Consider the following 16445-nt stretch of genomic DNA (forward strand, 5'->3'; position numbering starts at 1 on the left):
TAACTATAAAAACTATTTCAGAAGCCAGTCTAAACAACTTCCATACAGACATGGCTTACTGAAATGACATGGAACAACTCCCCTGTGTAAATTGTTTGGTTAAACATCTATTTGGTAGAGAAAGCTAGCATGTTGTCAGCTTGAATACTGTTAGTGCAGTAAGGACACAGAGGTACAGTATCAAGACCACATGCTTTCTATAGTAACACTATTCATTGTTTAAAGTCCACGGACATGGAGTTGACAATGACATGTTGTTGATGGCCTGATAGTTTGTTGAGCGTCAATAGCTGGACTATCCAAATAAAGTGTTACCTACTACATACGTAAGTCGTTCTTTAACCACCATCCTTCATCGGGTGTCTTCCAGGAGGAGGCGGTTGTGTCCCCAGCGGGCCCCCAGCGGAGCCGCATGGACCGCTTGCTGGAGATCCTGAACAGCATGAGGAACAACAGTGTCGGGGTGGACGGCCAGCTCAGCTCCTTCATGGAGGAGGCCCAGACCTCGACCCAGTCAGAAGAGAGCTTAGCCCAGATCGTCTCTACTATCTATGGCAAGGCCCTCAGCGACAGAAGCTTCGCCGCTACTGCTGCCAGACTCTGTGACAAGATGGCCCTGTTCATGGTGGAGGGGACCAAGTTTAGATCATTACTACTCAATATGTTACAGGTGAGATGGATGGAGGGAGTGGGGTTGTGTGGGTGGGTACATGTCTTTCTGTCCACCCGTCCATCTGTCTTTCAGTGCGTGTGTGTGAGTGGTGTCTATCTCAGTGGGTGTGGATGGTCCTAATTGGTGTCATTGGCCCTGTGGGCTGTGTGTGACGTAGGGAAAATGTCAGTAGGCACAGAGCTAATGAGCAGCATGGGAGGCCATAGCCTGAGGGGGGGGGACGTCTGCCTAGCCTCACCCAAGATAAGGTTTCTCCCCACCCACGTCTGCCCTGCCCGCACTACGGCTCAGTGCCTCCCTGGGTGTCACGACTTCCCTCCCTCCTTTGGGAGCCAGACAGACGCTCCATTGCAGACACAGTCTGGGCGCTAACTCTCTCTCTCCCCTCTGCTCTCTCTTTCCTTTTCTCTCTCCACCCGCCAGCTCTCTGTGGCTGACATGCCAGGCGAAATGTTAACCCACCTGCTGCGTCACCGTACTCCCTCTCCCCTCCTCCTCTTCCTCTTCTCTGTTTGTCTGCCTTCATTTGTGGGAAAGAGGGAATGGACGCATATCGAATGTTATAAACAGCAGTATGTGGCCTGTTCAAAAGATTGTTACTAGTGGATGTGATGCCACATCTCCACTCTTTCAACCTGAGAATAATTAGTTGATTATTCCACATAATTATTATACAGCTGGCTGGCTAGTCCCTGGTTTCTGTTACCTTTCTTTAATTAAACAGGCCTGTTACTAAAGAATCATCCGGGCTCAATTAACACAATAGAACATTTAGATAATTTATCACATGGTGTTTAGCATAATGCATTAATTCAACATTTCTATTACTATTTCTCATTAGTAAAGAATAAAGGACTATCGAACAAAAACAGTATGTTTGTTAAAAGATAAATTAATGAGGATAAATGCAACTTGCTTTATTAGTCTCCCATTTATTTATATAATAAAAAAATACCATACAAATGATGTTTGAAAAAAATGCATAAATGATGAACTCTTTATCGACAGTTTCTTTGGTAGTGAGTTGATATTTTTGTTAAACTCTCATCTGAACATTCCCTTCTCCCCCCTTTCTACCCTCTTTTACCTCTCTCTCCACCTTTCTGACCTGTGTGTGTGTGTGTGTGTGTGTGTGTGTGTGTGTGTGTGTGTGTGTGTGTGTGTGTGTGTGTGTGTGTGTGTGTGTGTGTGTGTGTGTGTGTGTGTGTGTGTGTGTGTGTGTGTGTGTGTGTGTAGCTGGCTATGGTTTGGGTTGTCTGCTGGGTGCTAAGTGCTGTAGCTGTCTTTTAGAAAGTGAGTGCTAGGCTTGTTTCTCACCCTGGTGTCACGTTGTAACCCGTCCCCTCTTCTCACCCTGGTGTCACATTGTAACCCATCCCCCTTCCTCCCCTATGGCACAGTCATAGACAACTTCCTGTCCTGTCTGGCATAGCTCGCCGACCACCGAGTGTGTGTGCCTGCGCGCACCATATAACTATCTGTTCATGTGTGTTTGCCGTACAAAGAGCATACAGAGTTACACTGAGACTTCACCCACTCAAATTCTGTCATCTGCTTTTATTTCTACCATCTTATGTCATCTCTATACGTGCACAATGAGCATTAACCTTCATTAACCATAGTTATTTTTATTTCACTCAAACAGGTTGTTTCATTCTCTTAGATTGAATGAATTGTTCCCAGCAACTTTCCCAGCATGTTTTTATGCCCAACTTTCTCATTATCAAGTTGATGTAAAAGTATAGGCATTAGCCAAGTTAACATGCATTAAGTTAACATCCACAATGGTTAGTATTTTTATTTGTGGGTTTTGCCCACTACAAAATAAACATTAAATCGATGTATAAAGCTTTACCACTTTTGTGGTTTCAAATACTGCTTCTTTCACGTATCTTATTCCCTCCTACATTTGACTATTTCACCAGGAGCACACAATCATAACTAGGGTTGCACATTTTGGGGAATATTCAGAGGTGGAAACTTTCCGTGGGAATATATGGAAATTAACGGAAATATATGCTAATTAATATTAATACTATTTAAATGTAGATGTTTTTTGCATTGGATATATTTCCCATATCATATGGAGACAGAAACATAAACCTTTTACCTTATCATAAATAGACATAATTGCAAATGATTAAATCCTAAAGCTATTTAGTTACGAATTGAACTTTAATTAAATGAGTTGACTATTCTCATGGGAGGATTTGTATGTATGTAAACTTCCGACTTCAACTGTATGTCATATAAAATACGTTCACCCCACCCAGTATTGTAATCAAAACTTACCAGAAAGCATGTAGTCCTTGGCTCAGACAGTGTAGTACAGGCTGACTACACCGCTCTTGTCGCAAAATAAATGTATAAATCTATATTATTCTATTCACTGAAATTTCCAACACCTAACTATAACATATTCCGACAAGATAGAACTGCCAAAGGGGGCGGAGTTGCAATCTACTGCAGGGATAGCCTGTAGAGTTCTGTCTTACTATCCAGGTCTGTGCCCAAACAATTTGAGCTTCTACTTTTAAAAATCCACCTCTCCAGAAACAAGTCTCTTACCGTTGCCGCTTGCTATAGACCACCTTCTGCCCCCAGCTGTGCCCTGGACACAATATGCGATATGGCCCCCATCTATCTTCAGCGCTCGTGCTGCTAGGTGACCTAAACTGGGACATGCTTAACACCCCAGCCATCCTACAATCTAAACTTGATGCTCTCAATCTCACACAAATGATCAATGAACCCACCAGGTACAACCCCAAATCTGTAAACACGGGCACCCTCATAGATATCATCCTAACCAACCTGCCCTCCAAATACACCTCTGCTGTCTTCAACCAGGATCTCAGCGATCACTGCCTCATTGCCTGCGTCTGTAATGGGTCTGCGGTTAAATGACCACCCCTCATCACTGTTAAACACTCCCTAAAACACTTCAGCGAGCAGGCCTTTCTAATCGACCTGGCCCGTGTATCCTGGAAGGATATTGACCTCATTCCGTCAGTAGAGGACGCCTGGTTGTTCTTTAAAAGTGCTTTTCTCACCTTCTTAAATAAGCATGCCCCATTCAAAAAAAAATGTAGAACCAGGAACAGATATAGCCCTTGGTTCACGCCAGACCTGACTGCCCTTGACCAGCACAAAAACATCCTGTGGCGTACTGCATTAGCATCAAATAGCCCCCGCGATATGCAACTTTCAGGGAAGTTAGGAACCAATATACACAGGCAGCTAGGAAAGCAAAGGCTATCTTTTTCAAACAGAAATTTGCATCCAGTAACGCTAACTCCAAAAAGTTCTGGGACACTGTAAAGTCCATGAAGAATAAGAGCACCTCCTCCCAGCTGCCCACTGCACTGAGGCTAGGAATCACTGTCACCACTGATAAATCCACTATAATTGAGAATTTCAATAAGCATTTTTCTACAGCTGGCCTAGCTTTCCACCTGGCTACCCCGACCCCGGTCAACAGCCCTGCACCCCTCACTGCAACTTGCCCAAGCCTCCCCCATTTCTTCTTCACCCAAATCCAGATAGTTGATGTTCTGAAAGAGCTGCAAACTTTGGACCCCTACAAATTAGCTGGGCTAGACAATCTGGACCCTCTCTGGACCCTCTCTAACTAAAATTATTTGCCGAATTGTTGCAACCCCTATTACTATCTAGTTCAACCTCTCTTTCGTATCGTCTGAGATCCCCAAAGATTGGAAAGCTGCCGCGGTCATCCCCCCCCCCCTTCAAAGGGGGAGACACTCTAGACCCAAACTGCTACAGACCTATATCTATCCTACCCTGCCTTTCTAAGGTCTTCGAAACCCAAGTTAACAAACCACCATTTTCGAATCCCACTGTACCTTCTCCGCTATGCAATTTGGTTTCCGAGCTGGTCACGGGTGCACCTCAGCCACGCTCAAGGTACTAAACGATATCATAACCGCCATCAAAAAGAGACGATACTGTGCAGCTGTATTCCTCGACCTGGCCAAGGCTTTCGACTCTGTCAATCACCATATTCTTATCGGCAGACTCAACTGCTTTGGTTTCTCAAATGACTGCCTAACCTGGTTCACCAACTACTTCTCTGACAGAGTTCAGTGTGTCAAATTGGAGGGCCTGTTGTCCGGACCTCTGGCAGTCTCTATGGGGGTGCCACAGGGTTCAATCCTCAGGCCGACTCTTTTCTCTGTATATATATCAATGATGTCGCTCTTGCTGCTGGTGATTCTCTGATCCACCTCTACGCAGACGACACCACCGTATACTTCTGGCCCTTCTTTGGACACTGTGTTAACTAACCTCTAGACGAGCTTCAATGCCATACAACTCTCCCTCCGTGGCCTCCAACTGCTCTTAAATGCAAGCAAAACTAAATTCATGCTTTTCAACCGATCGCTGCCCACACCTACCCACCCGTCCAGCATCACTACTCTGGACGGCTCTGACTTAGAATATGTGGACAACTACAAATACCTCGGTGTCTGGTTAGACTGTAAACTCTCCTTCCAGACTCACATTAAGCATCTCCAATCCAAAATTAAATCTAGAATCGGCTTCCTGTTTCGCAACAAGGTATCCTTCACTCGTGCTGCCAAACATACCCTAGTAAAACTGACTATCCTACCGATCCTTGATTTCGGCGATGTCATTTACAAAATAGCCTCCAACACTCTACTCAGAAAATTGGATGCAGTCTATCACAGTGCCATCCGTTTTGTCACCAAAGCCCCATATACTACCCACCACTGTGACCTGTATGCTCGTGTTGGCTGGCCCTCGCTTCATATCCGTCACCAAACCCACTGGCTCCAGGTCATCTATAAATCGTTGCTATGTGAAGCCCCGCCTTATCTCAGCTCACTGGTCACCATAGCAGCACCCACCTGTAGCACGCGCTCCAGCAGCTATATTTCACTGGTCACCCCCAAAGCCAATTCCTCCTTTGTCCGCCCTTCCTTCCAGTTCTCTGCTGCCAATGACTGGAATCAACTGCAAAAATCACTAAAGCTGGATACTCATATCTCCCTCACTAGCTTTAAGCACCAGCTGTCAGAGCAGCTCACAGATCACTGCACCTGTACATAGCCCATCTGTAAATAGCCCACCCAACTAACTCATCACCATATTATTTATTTTATTTATTTTGCTCCTTTGCACCCCAGTACCGCTACTTGCACACTCATCTTCTGCACATCTATCACCCCAGTGTTTAATTTGCCATACTGGAATAATTTTGCCACTATGGCCTATTTATTGCCTCACCCCCCTTATCCTACCTCATTTGCACACACTTTATATAGACTTTCTCTATTGTATTATTGGCTGTATTGTTTGTTTATTCCATGTGTAACTCTGTTGTTGTTAGTGTCGCACTGCTTTGCTTTATCTTGGCCAGGTCGCAGTTGTAAATGAGAACTTGTTCTCAACTAGCCTACCTGGTTAAATAAAGGTGAATAAAACAAATTTTAAAAAGTATAAGTTAAATTTAAAACATGTATTGCGCCCACACTGCTTGCACGCCAAGGAGCGTCTGCGTTGCCAAGGGCTAAAATAGAATTTGTGACGCAGTTCGCACTGCAAGTCCTGCCTCTCCCATCTCCTCGTTGGTTTATAGAAGCCGGTACCCACGTGCCATCTCCTCATTGGTTATACCCACGTGGGTGACTGAAGACGAACGAGGTCAGTGGCGGTAATGCACCTAATTTATGAAAGTTGCCAATCGCAATATAAAGTCAAGAGAAGAAAAAGCCTAGGAGGAGAGATGACTAGAAGCGATTCGGTTCAACGTTTTATGTTTGGATTAATTGTCGGAGTAGAGGACCTTGTGCATTTCAGGTAAAGTAGCAACTCAATGTTTATATCCCAGGACAAATTAGCTAGCAACAGCAAGCTAGCTAAATAGGACAAATTAGCTAGCAAGTGCAAGCTAGCTAGATAAATTGCCATAAATGTTTAATGCTTTTCGACCTGTCCCCAAATTAATGTAATTGGTTCCGAGTTTTTGATATTTTAACCTGCGTGTCGTGATCGCGTTTGTTGTGGGGGCATAAATCTATGCACGATGGCGGTTTGGGTTCCGTGTTAGTGTGTAAGATCTTGAATCAGCTGTACATGTGATGGAAGAGTGCACTCCACATGTGATGGAAGAATGCACTGTGCATGCAGAGGGTTGCAATTCCATTGAATTTGGGATAGTTTAACCAAAATATGCCACAAGACCGAGAATTGCCTTGTGTATCCCACAAAAAAAGGTTCACTGTTATAAGATAACTTTTTTTAAATGAATTTAAGCAAAATTCCCCAAATTCCAGGGCTTAACTTCCCATAGAAAATGTCCGGAAAAATGCTGGACATTAACTGGAAAGTAACAGACCCTTTGCAACCCTAGTCATAACCTATTATCTCCTCTTACGCGTTGAAAAATAGAATATAGCTTGGAGCAGCAGAGTTTTTGTGTTCCACTCTTCCGTTAGGGTGTTGTCAAGGATTCCCCCTATAACCCAACCAGACATTATTCTCTGGCTGTATGGAAGTTGTTTAGACTGGCTTCTCCAGACTACCCATATATACGTTTGTCATTGATAAGCGCCTAAATTGGAATGCAGTGGCTTACGTTAACATGCTATACATTAAGTCAGAGCTCAGGTTTTCCGCTTCACAGCGCTGTATGGGTTTTGATTGACAGCAGTAATAAACTTGAGCACTGTGCGTGACAAGATGATGCCGCCGTCCCTTCCACTAAATGGGCTACTTATGCACATTTGTTGTCTGAGTGAGGGAAATGCTGTAACTCGAGAGGAGTCGATGTGTTCTGAAAGATGAGATGTTGAGGATTATAATAAATACCGCTTTGATGTCGTACAAGCAAACTACACACCCATGAGTCCAAATGTGCGCATCACATTTCCAAATCATAAAACTCATGTCATTAACAGTATCAACATTTATGATCGCTGTGTTTGATCCACAGTTACAAGGACGACATTAGGCTTGAGCAGTATACCATTCACCAAGGTATTTGGAGAAGCCACAGGGTGGTTTTTCAATAAAGTCAAAACTATTTCATTGATATTTTGCAATAAATTTGAACATTTGTAGCTACTTTTTAAGCTAATATCTACAGTCAACTTGTGCAATACATTGGGAGATAAAAAGTTTCTTCATGCTTTCTTCATTTCACATGTCACGTTATTTTACATTTGAAGCTTACTGTACCTCCCCAGAACAGTTGGGCAAATCACGCGTTTGTTTGTAAATAGCACAACGGGAGAAACCAGAAGCTGGTGTGTCCATAGCGTTCTATATCTATCTGCGAGTCTCTGTTGTGCGGCACACATGAAGTGATGAAATTACACTTCTATACAATTCACTACTAAGTGTTTGCCATCAGATATCTTATAATGACTTTCTGACAGAAGTCAAAGAGCTCTAGATGAGTTATCTTTACAGTTGCAATTTTTCCCCATTTTTTTTTCACTTGTTAGCATTTAACTAACAGTGTCTGTGATTTTTGCTATTAGTTTGTGCTAATTTTGTTAGCATTCTGTTAATAGCGACCCAATGAGCTGTTCTTGTGATTTTAGCGCCCCTTTGTGTGTTATGCGGGAATACCGCAAATCCCAGGATGAGAGAAGGACGATATGAAAATCTGGATACCGCCCAAGCCTAGATGACCCTGGGTTGTCTTAAACAGGTGTGTCGTATTGTGAAGAAAATAAACTGCGGAACACGTACTTGAATGCACTCACAACTCCATTCTAAGCACACCAAAATTACAATTGGTTTGTCTAAAGTGCCTTTTGAAAGCCTAACACTGTAAGATCATATTTTATAACTTAGCTAGCCATGTTGGCAACAGAACAAGCTTTACAATGCAGTGGCATATATTCAAACAAAATTTAACCCACTTTTTTTTTCAACATAAATGATTTAATCTTTTTTCTCTGTTTCATAATTCTCCTTAAATTCGCAAGAGGCTGAATGTATCTCACAGGAGAAAGCATCTACGCGAGCGAAACAGCGCCCTTCTGTCGCTCTTTGTGTAGGCCATCTACAGTGCATTCGGAAAGTATTCAGACCCCTTCACTTTTTCCAGATTTTGTTACATTACAGCCTTATTCTAAAAATGATTAGGTAAAACATTTCCTCATCAATCTACACACAATACCCCATAATGACAAAGTGAAAACAGGTTTTTAGACATTTTTGCAAATTTAGTAAACCTTGTTTACGTAAGTATTCAGACACTTTGCTATGACTCGAAATTGAGCTCAGGTGCATAGCAAAAAGCGAGCCGTGAGGTTGAAGGAATTGTCCGTAGAGCTCCGAGACAGGATTGTGTTGAAGCAGAGATCTGGGGAAGGGTACCAAAAAGTGTCTGCAGCATTGAAGGTCCCCAAGAACGGAGCTTTCGGGGGAGAAAGACCTTAGTCAGGGAGGTGACCAAGAACTGGAGGACACCAAGCACTGCTCATCACCTGGCCAATACCATCCCTACGGTTAAGCATGTTGGTGGCAGCATCATACTGTGGGGATGTTTTTCAGCAGCAGGGACTGGGAGATTAGTCAGGATCGAGGGAAAGATAAACGGAGCAAAGTACAGAGATCCTTGATGAATACCTGCTGCAGATCGCTCAGGACCTCAGACTGGGGCGAAGGTTCACCTTCCAACAGGACAACGACTCTAAGGACACATTCAATACAACGCAGGAGTGGCCTCGGGACAAGTTTCTGAATGTCCTCGAGTGGACCAGCCAGAGCCCGGACTTGAACCCGATCGAACATCTCTGGAGAGACCTGAAAATGGCTGTGCAGCAACGCTCCCCATCCAACCTGACAGAGCTTGAGAGGATCTGCAGAGAAGAATGGGAGAAACTCCCCAAATACAGGTGTGCCAAGCTTGTAATCACTGCCAAAGGGATTTCAACAAAGTACTGAGTAAAGGGTACATTTGCTCAAAATTTGTCATTATGGGGTATTGTGTCTAGATTGATGAGGGGGGAAAATGATTTAATTCATTTTAGAATAAGGCTGTAACTTAAGAAAATGCAGATAAGTGAAAGGGTCTGAATACTTTCCAAATGTACTGTATCTGATGCTGTCTGGTCCAAACGAGTATGACATTGTTGCCGCCCGTAGCATTGAAGGCAAGGGAAGCCAGCGAGCATCTGGCCTCCCTTGACAAAAAAAAGTATAAGAAATTAGCGAATCAGCGTTGAGCTAAACTGATCAAACTCAACTGCGAATGGTCCTGGCGCGGCAAAAAAAAGTGTCAAGGGCTTGGCTTCCCCAGTGATATTACCCACGCACTGCTACTGTTCAAATGATGCCCACCTGAACCAGATTGCGATTTATAATGGAACTTATTTGGATTGTGTACCAAAAAACAAGTGTGCTTGCTTCACTTCGTCAATGGCAAAGCTAGGAGAGCTAAGAACACCTTTATAATTGAATGCTCTTTCCTTGAGTCATAAAAGTGCATTGAAATTACTTAGAAACTGTGCACACTTTGGAGAGGTGTGTGGCCACTTGGAGACACCAGTTAGACCTCTCACTCAAACCCTTGTTATACTTTTTTCTTATCTTGCACCTACTCCAACATTTCAATGAATATTCTTACTGAATCTATCCAGAGTGTTTTCAGATTTTGTTATCAACAAATGCTGTGAAAAGTGCAATAAATGTCAAATGCACACAACATCAACTGTCTGTTTTCATTTAGTCTTGTATCAGGTGAACTGTTGTGTCCTCACCTTTGCTTTGAAAACTTCCCCATAATCTCCCAAGTGCTCTCTTTCAATTTCCACCATTGGAAGTTATTCTGTTAGAAACATTGAAATTTGACCCTGTCCATATAGGCCAATTTCCATGAGTGTAAATTAAGATAGGCACTGAGACATCAGTCTCCTTTCTATGGATGAATCATAGATTATTCTTTCCCTCCCCCATCCCCTGGTTGCACAATAAGTGTGTGTGTGTGTGTGTGTGTGGTGTGAGAGTGAGAGCGCACGCACAGTAAAGTGCAGTGCTGTGGGGTTAATAAGGGACCTTCTGAAAGCGGCTCTGATCACATTGGATCTGCATCACTTTTCGGTCTCAACCCCTGGTGATCTTCTGAGTTTATAGTGAGTTTCAGTATATATCTCCTCTCTACCCTAGAAGGACTTATGAGAGTCACAGTATATCTCCTCTCTCTAGCTGCTACAGAAGGATATCTTGAGGCATACCCTGTGCCCTAGTTTGGTTTTGAGGTGTCTCTGTGCTTTCTGTCCCCTACATATGGACTGACTTATAATTGTGTTAACATGTTCAATGCTAATGGTGACCTTCCGGATGTCTATATGGCTATGCCCGAATTTGATAATTTTTCATGACAAGAGTAATGCTTCATAGTGCCAGAAAGATAGAAATATTGCTGAGATGAACTCACTTTTGACGACCCAAGCTCAAGGACATACTGTAGTACAAGTACGATATACAATTATGAAATATCAATATATGATTAAGTTCCCATTCATGAAAAATGGTTGAATAGGGCCTGAAATATTTTATTTGAGAATCGCATCTATATATATTTACAATCAAATTCACAAATGTCATCCAATACCATGTCAGTTGCATTATTACTGTAACAATTCATCATATAGCTAGTGGGTAGGGAAAAGTAGCATTATTTTTGTGTCACAGCTTTGTGATTCTTGCATCCCTCCCCTCCTGAACATTTTTTGTTTATTTGGATCCCTGTTTTTAGTATTTGCAAAACTAACAGCTACTCTTACTAGGGTCCACAAAAGTACAAAACATAAGAAACAAAACACAGAGACTACTGATTTTAATACGATCTCAGATTTCATCTCCTATAAAAGTTGTCCGTCTAGAATGAACATAGTGGTTTTGTTTCACATCTACAAATACATTTTTTAAACTAAATTTGATATAAAACCATTTGTGTTTGTCGTACAACGATGGGACTAGTTGCTATCAATGCAGAAGGTTCATCGTTTTCCAGCGCTATCCGGAATATGAAGGTGCGACGTGTCCTTCCGCTATAAATTGACAGTCTGATCAGCGAATGAAAGTTAAGGCGTGTCTTCCCAGCTTCCAATGGCTGTGGATATGCAACCTGATACCTCAGTCTTGTAAGGCGCACTCAAATTCAAGCTGGGAAGTGTGGCTATCAGCCAAACTGTTGTGAAGCGAATTTGCTTAACTTCTATGGGCTAGGTGGGATGCTAGCGTTCACCTGCGGGACACAGCCAGTGAAATATCAGGGCAGCAAATTCAAAAACAACAAAATGTCATAATTCAGCTTTCTCAAACATACACATTTACATTTAAGTCATTTAGCAGACGCTCTTATCCAGAGCGACTTACAAATTGGTGCATTCACCTTATGATATCCAGTGGAACAACCACTTTACAATAGTGCATCTAAATCTTTTAAGGGGGGGGATTAGAAGGATTACTTTATCCTATCCTAGGTATTCCTTAAAGAGGTGGGGTTTCAGGTGTCTCCGGAAGGTGGTGATTGACTCCGCTGTCCTGGCGTCGTGAGGGAGCTTGTTCCACCATTGGGGTGTCAGAGCAGCAAACAGTTTTGACTGGGCTGAGCGGGAACTGTGCTTCCTCAGAGGTAGGGGGGCCAGCAGGCCAGAGGTGGATGAACGCAGTGCCCTTGTTTGGGTGTAGGGCCTGATCAGAGCCTGAAGGTATGGAGGTGCCGTTCCCTTCACAGCTCCGAAGGCAATCACCATGGTCTTGTAGCGGATGCGAACTTCAACTGGAAGCCAGTGGAGAGAGCGGAGGAGCGGGGTGACGTGAGAGAACTTGGGAAGGTTGAACACCAGACGGGCTGCGGCGTTCTGGATGAGTTGTAGGGGTTTAATGGCACAGGCAGGGAGCCCAGCCAACAGCGAGTTGCAGTAATCCAGACGGGAGATGACAAGTGCCTGGATTAGGACCTGCGCCGCTTCCTGTGTGAGGCAGGGTCGTACTCTGCGAATGTTGTAGAGCATGAACCTACAGGATCGGGTCACCGCCTTGATGTTCGTGGAGAACGACAGGGTGTTGTCCAGGATCACGCCAAGGTTCTTAGCACTCTGGGAGGAGGACACAAGGGAGTTGTCAACCGTGATGGCGAGATCATGGAACGGGCAGTCCTTCCCCGGGAGGAAGAGCAGCTCCGTCTTGCCGAGGTTCAGCTTGAGGTGGTGATCCGTCATCCACACTGATATGTCTGACAGACATGCAGAGATGCGATTCGCCGCCTGGTTATCAGAAGGGGGAAAGGAGAAGATTAATTGTGTGTCGTCTGCATAGCAATGATAGGAGAGACCATGTGAGGATATGACAGAGCCAAGTGACTTGGTGTATAGCGAGAATAGGAGAGGGCCTAGAACAGAGCCCTGGGGGACACCAGTGGTGAGAGCGCATGGTGCGGAGACAGATTCTCGCCACGCCACCTGGTAGAAGCGACCTGTCAGGTAGGACGCAATCCAAGCGTGGGCCGCGCCGGAGATGCCCAACTCGGAGAGGGTGGAGAGGAGGATCTGATGGTTCACAGTATCAAAGGCAGCAGATAGGTCTAGAAGGATGAGAGCAGAGGAGAGTTAGTTAGCTTTAGCAGTGCGGAGAGCCTCCGTGACACAGAGAAGAGCAGTCTCAGTTGAATGCCCAGTCTTGAAACCTGACTGATTAGGATCAAGAAGGTCATTCTGAGAGAGATAGCAGGAGAGCTGGCCAAGGACGGCACGTTCAAGAGTTTTGGAGAGAAAAGAAAGAAGGGATACTGGTCTGTAGTTGTTGACATCGGAGGGATCGAGTGTAGGTTTTTTCAGAAGGGGTGCAACTCTCGCTCTCTTGAAGACGGAAGGGACGTAGCCAGCGGTCAAGGATGAGTTGATGAGCGAGGTGAGGTAGGGGAGAAGGTCTCCGGAAATGGTCTGGAGAAGAGAGGAGGGGATAGGGTCAAGTGGGCAGGTTGTTGGGCGGCCGGCCGTCACAAGACGCGAGATTTCATCTGGAGAGAGAGGGGAGAAAGAGGTCAAAGCACAGGGTAGGGCAGTGTGAGCAGGACCAGCGGTGTCGTTTGACTTAGCAAACGAGGATCGGATATCGTCAACCTTCTTTTCAAAATGGTTGACGAAGTCATCCGCAGAGAGGGAGGGGGGGAGGGTAGCAAAGAGCTTCCTAGGGTTAGAGGCAGATGCTTGGAATTTAGAGTGGTAGAAAGTGGCTTTAGCAGCAGAGACCGAAGAGGAGAATGTAGAGAGGAGGGAGTGAAAGGATGCCAGGTCCGCAGGGAGGCGAGTTTTCCTCCATTTCCGCTCGGCTGCCCGGAGCCCTGTTCTGTGAGCTCGTAGTGAGTCGTCGAGCCACGGAGCAGGAGGGGAGGACCGAGCCGGCCTGGAGGATAGGGGACAGAGAAAATCAAAGGATGCAGAAAGGGAGGAGAGGAGGGTTGAGGAGGCAGAATCAGGAGATAGGTTGGAGAAGGTTTGAGCAGAGGGAAGAGATGATAAGATGGAAGAGGAGAGAGTAGCGGGAGAGAGAGAGCAAAGGTTGGGACGGCGCAATACCATCCGAGTAGGGGCAGAGTGAGAAGTGTTGGATGAGAGCAAGAGGGAAAAGGATACAAGGTAGTGGTCGGAGATTTGGAGGGGAGTTGCAATGAGATTAGTGGAAGAACAGCATCTAGTAAAGATGAGGTCAAGCGTATTGCCTGCCTTGTGAGTAGGGGGGGAAGGTGAGAGGGTGAGGTCAAAAGAGGAGAGGAGTGGAAAGAAGGAGGCAGAGAGGAATGAGTCAAAGGTAGACGTGGGGAGGTTAAAGTCACCCAGAACTGTGAGAGGTGAGCCATCTTCAGGAAAGGAACTTATCAAGGCGTCAAGCTCAGCAATACACCATTTTAAAGATACACATCTCCTTGATGTAACCACATTGTCCGATTTCAAAAAGGCTTTACAGCAAAAGCAAAACATTACATTATGTTAGAGTACATAGACAAAAATAATCACACAGCCATTTTCCAAGCAAGGACATGTGTCAATAAAACCCAAAACACAGCTAAATGAAGCACTAACCTTTGACGATCTTCATCAGATGACACTCCTAGGACATTATGTTACACAATACATGTATGTTTTGTTCGGTAAAGTTCATATTTATATCCAAAAACAGCATTTTACATTGGCGCGTGATGTTCAGAAAATGTATTCCCACCAAAACGTCCGGTGAATGTGCACATCAATTTACAAAAATACTCATCATAAACGTTGACAAAATGTATAACAATTATTTAAAGAATTCTAGATAGACTACTCCTGGATGCAACCGCTGTGTCAGATTTGAAAATAGCTTTACGGAGAAAGCACATTTTTCAATATTCTGAGTACATAGCTAGCCATCACGGTGAGCTATACAGACACCCGCCAAGTTCGGGGCAACCTAAACTCAGAATTAGTATTAGAAATATTCTCTTACCTTTGCTGATCTTTGTCAGAATGCACTCCCAGTACTGCTACTTCCACAAGAAATGTTGTTTTTGTTCCAAATAATCCATATTTATGTCCAAATACCTCCGTTTTGTTCGTGCGTACAGATCACTTATCCAAAGGCATAACACGCGAGCGCGGAACCAGAGACAAAAAGTCAAAATGTTCCATTACCGTACTTAGAAGCATGTCAAACGCTGTTTAAAATCAATCTTTATGGTATTTTTAACGTAAAATTGCGATAATATTCCTACCGGACAATAGCGTATTCATTCAAGGAGAAAAAGAAGGAACAGCGTGCTCACGTGTCCGCGCATATCCAATCCCTTTGTTGCCAGGCAGTCCACTCAGAAACTGAGCTCCTATTATCTGCCCCGTGACAGGAGAATGCTCAAACCACTTTCTGAAGGCTTTAGACAGCCAATGGAAGCCTTAGGAAGTGCAACGTAACCCCATGGGTACAATTCTCAGATCCTCCACTTCCTGGCTGACTTTTCTCAGGTTTTTGCCTGCCATATGAGTTCTGTTATACTCACAGACACCATTCAAACAGTTTTAGAAACTTCAGTGTTTTCTATCCAAATCTACTAATAATATGCATATTCTAGTTTCTGTGCCAGAGTAGTAACCTGTTTAAATTGGGTACGTTTTTCATCCGGCCGTAAAAATACTGTCCCCTAGCCCAGACAGGTTAACAGAGGCTGATTTTATAAGTGAAATACCTTGATAAAACAATTTAAATATGACACAATTATGCTTAACCTGGTTAACATTGTATTCACCCCTCTCTCTGTCCCCTACCGAAGGACTTTTCTCTGCTGTGTTATGTTGTTTTTACAGTATCATGTCTCTGCTCCCTAACATTAAATCTCTCCTCTCTGTCCTCTACAGAAGGACTTCTCTCGTCGGGAGGAGCTGCAGGCATCTGACGTGGAGCGCTGGTTGGGGTTCATCACCTTCCTGTGTGAGATGTTTGGAACAATGAGGTCCAGTGCCGGAGAGCCCTTCAGAGTCCTGGTCTGTCCCATATACACCTGTCTCAGAGAGGTTAGTACACACCTACCTCCATACCACCATAAACACACATCTTCCTCTATACACTGACATGCCTACTAACACACCTCCACCTGAGAGCCCTTCAGAGTCGCCCCCATGTCGCAGAGAGGATAGTACACTCTCACACACGGACATTCCACCTCTACTCATCTTTGCCCAACTATAAAGCAATGTAACCTACATACAGTACTATAACGTTGGCTATCTTCCAATATCTA

General features: G+C 44.3%; 1 protein-coding gene across 7 annotated transcripts in view; it reads left to right on the top strand.

The window, feature by feature from the left end:
• Window positions 1-16445, top strand: part of LOC106561224 (CBP80/20-dependent translation initiation factor) — a 157929-nt gene that overhangs the window by 108005 nt on the left and 33479 nt on the right. For all 7 annotated transcript variants that reach the window (XM_014124945.2, XM_014124977.2, XM_014124951.2 and 4 more), the window contains 2 exons: window positions 371-670; window positions 16063-16218. In XM_014124945.2, coding sequence (XP_013980420.1) covers window positions 371-670; window positions 16063-16218 — 456 coding nt within the window. The remainder of the gene's footprint in view (window positions 1-370; window positions 671-16062; window positions 16219-16445) is intronic.

The sequence above is a fragment of the Salmo salar genome, chromosome ssa01 (assembly GCF_905237065.1).
Source record: "Salmo salar chromosome ssa01, Ssal_v3.1, whole genome shotgun sequence".
Taxonomy (NCBI): Eukaryota; Metazoa; Chordata; class Actinopteri; order Salmoniformes; family Salmonidae; genus Salmo; species Salmo salar.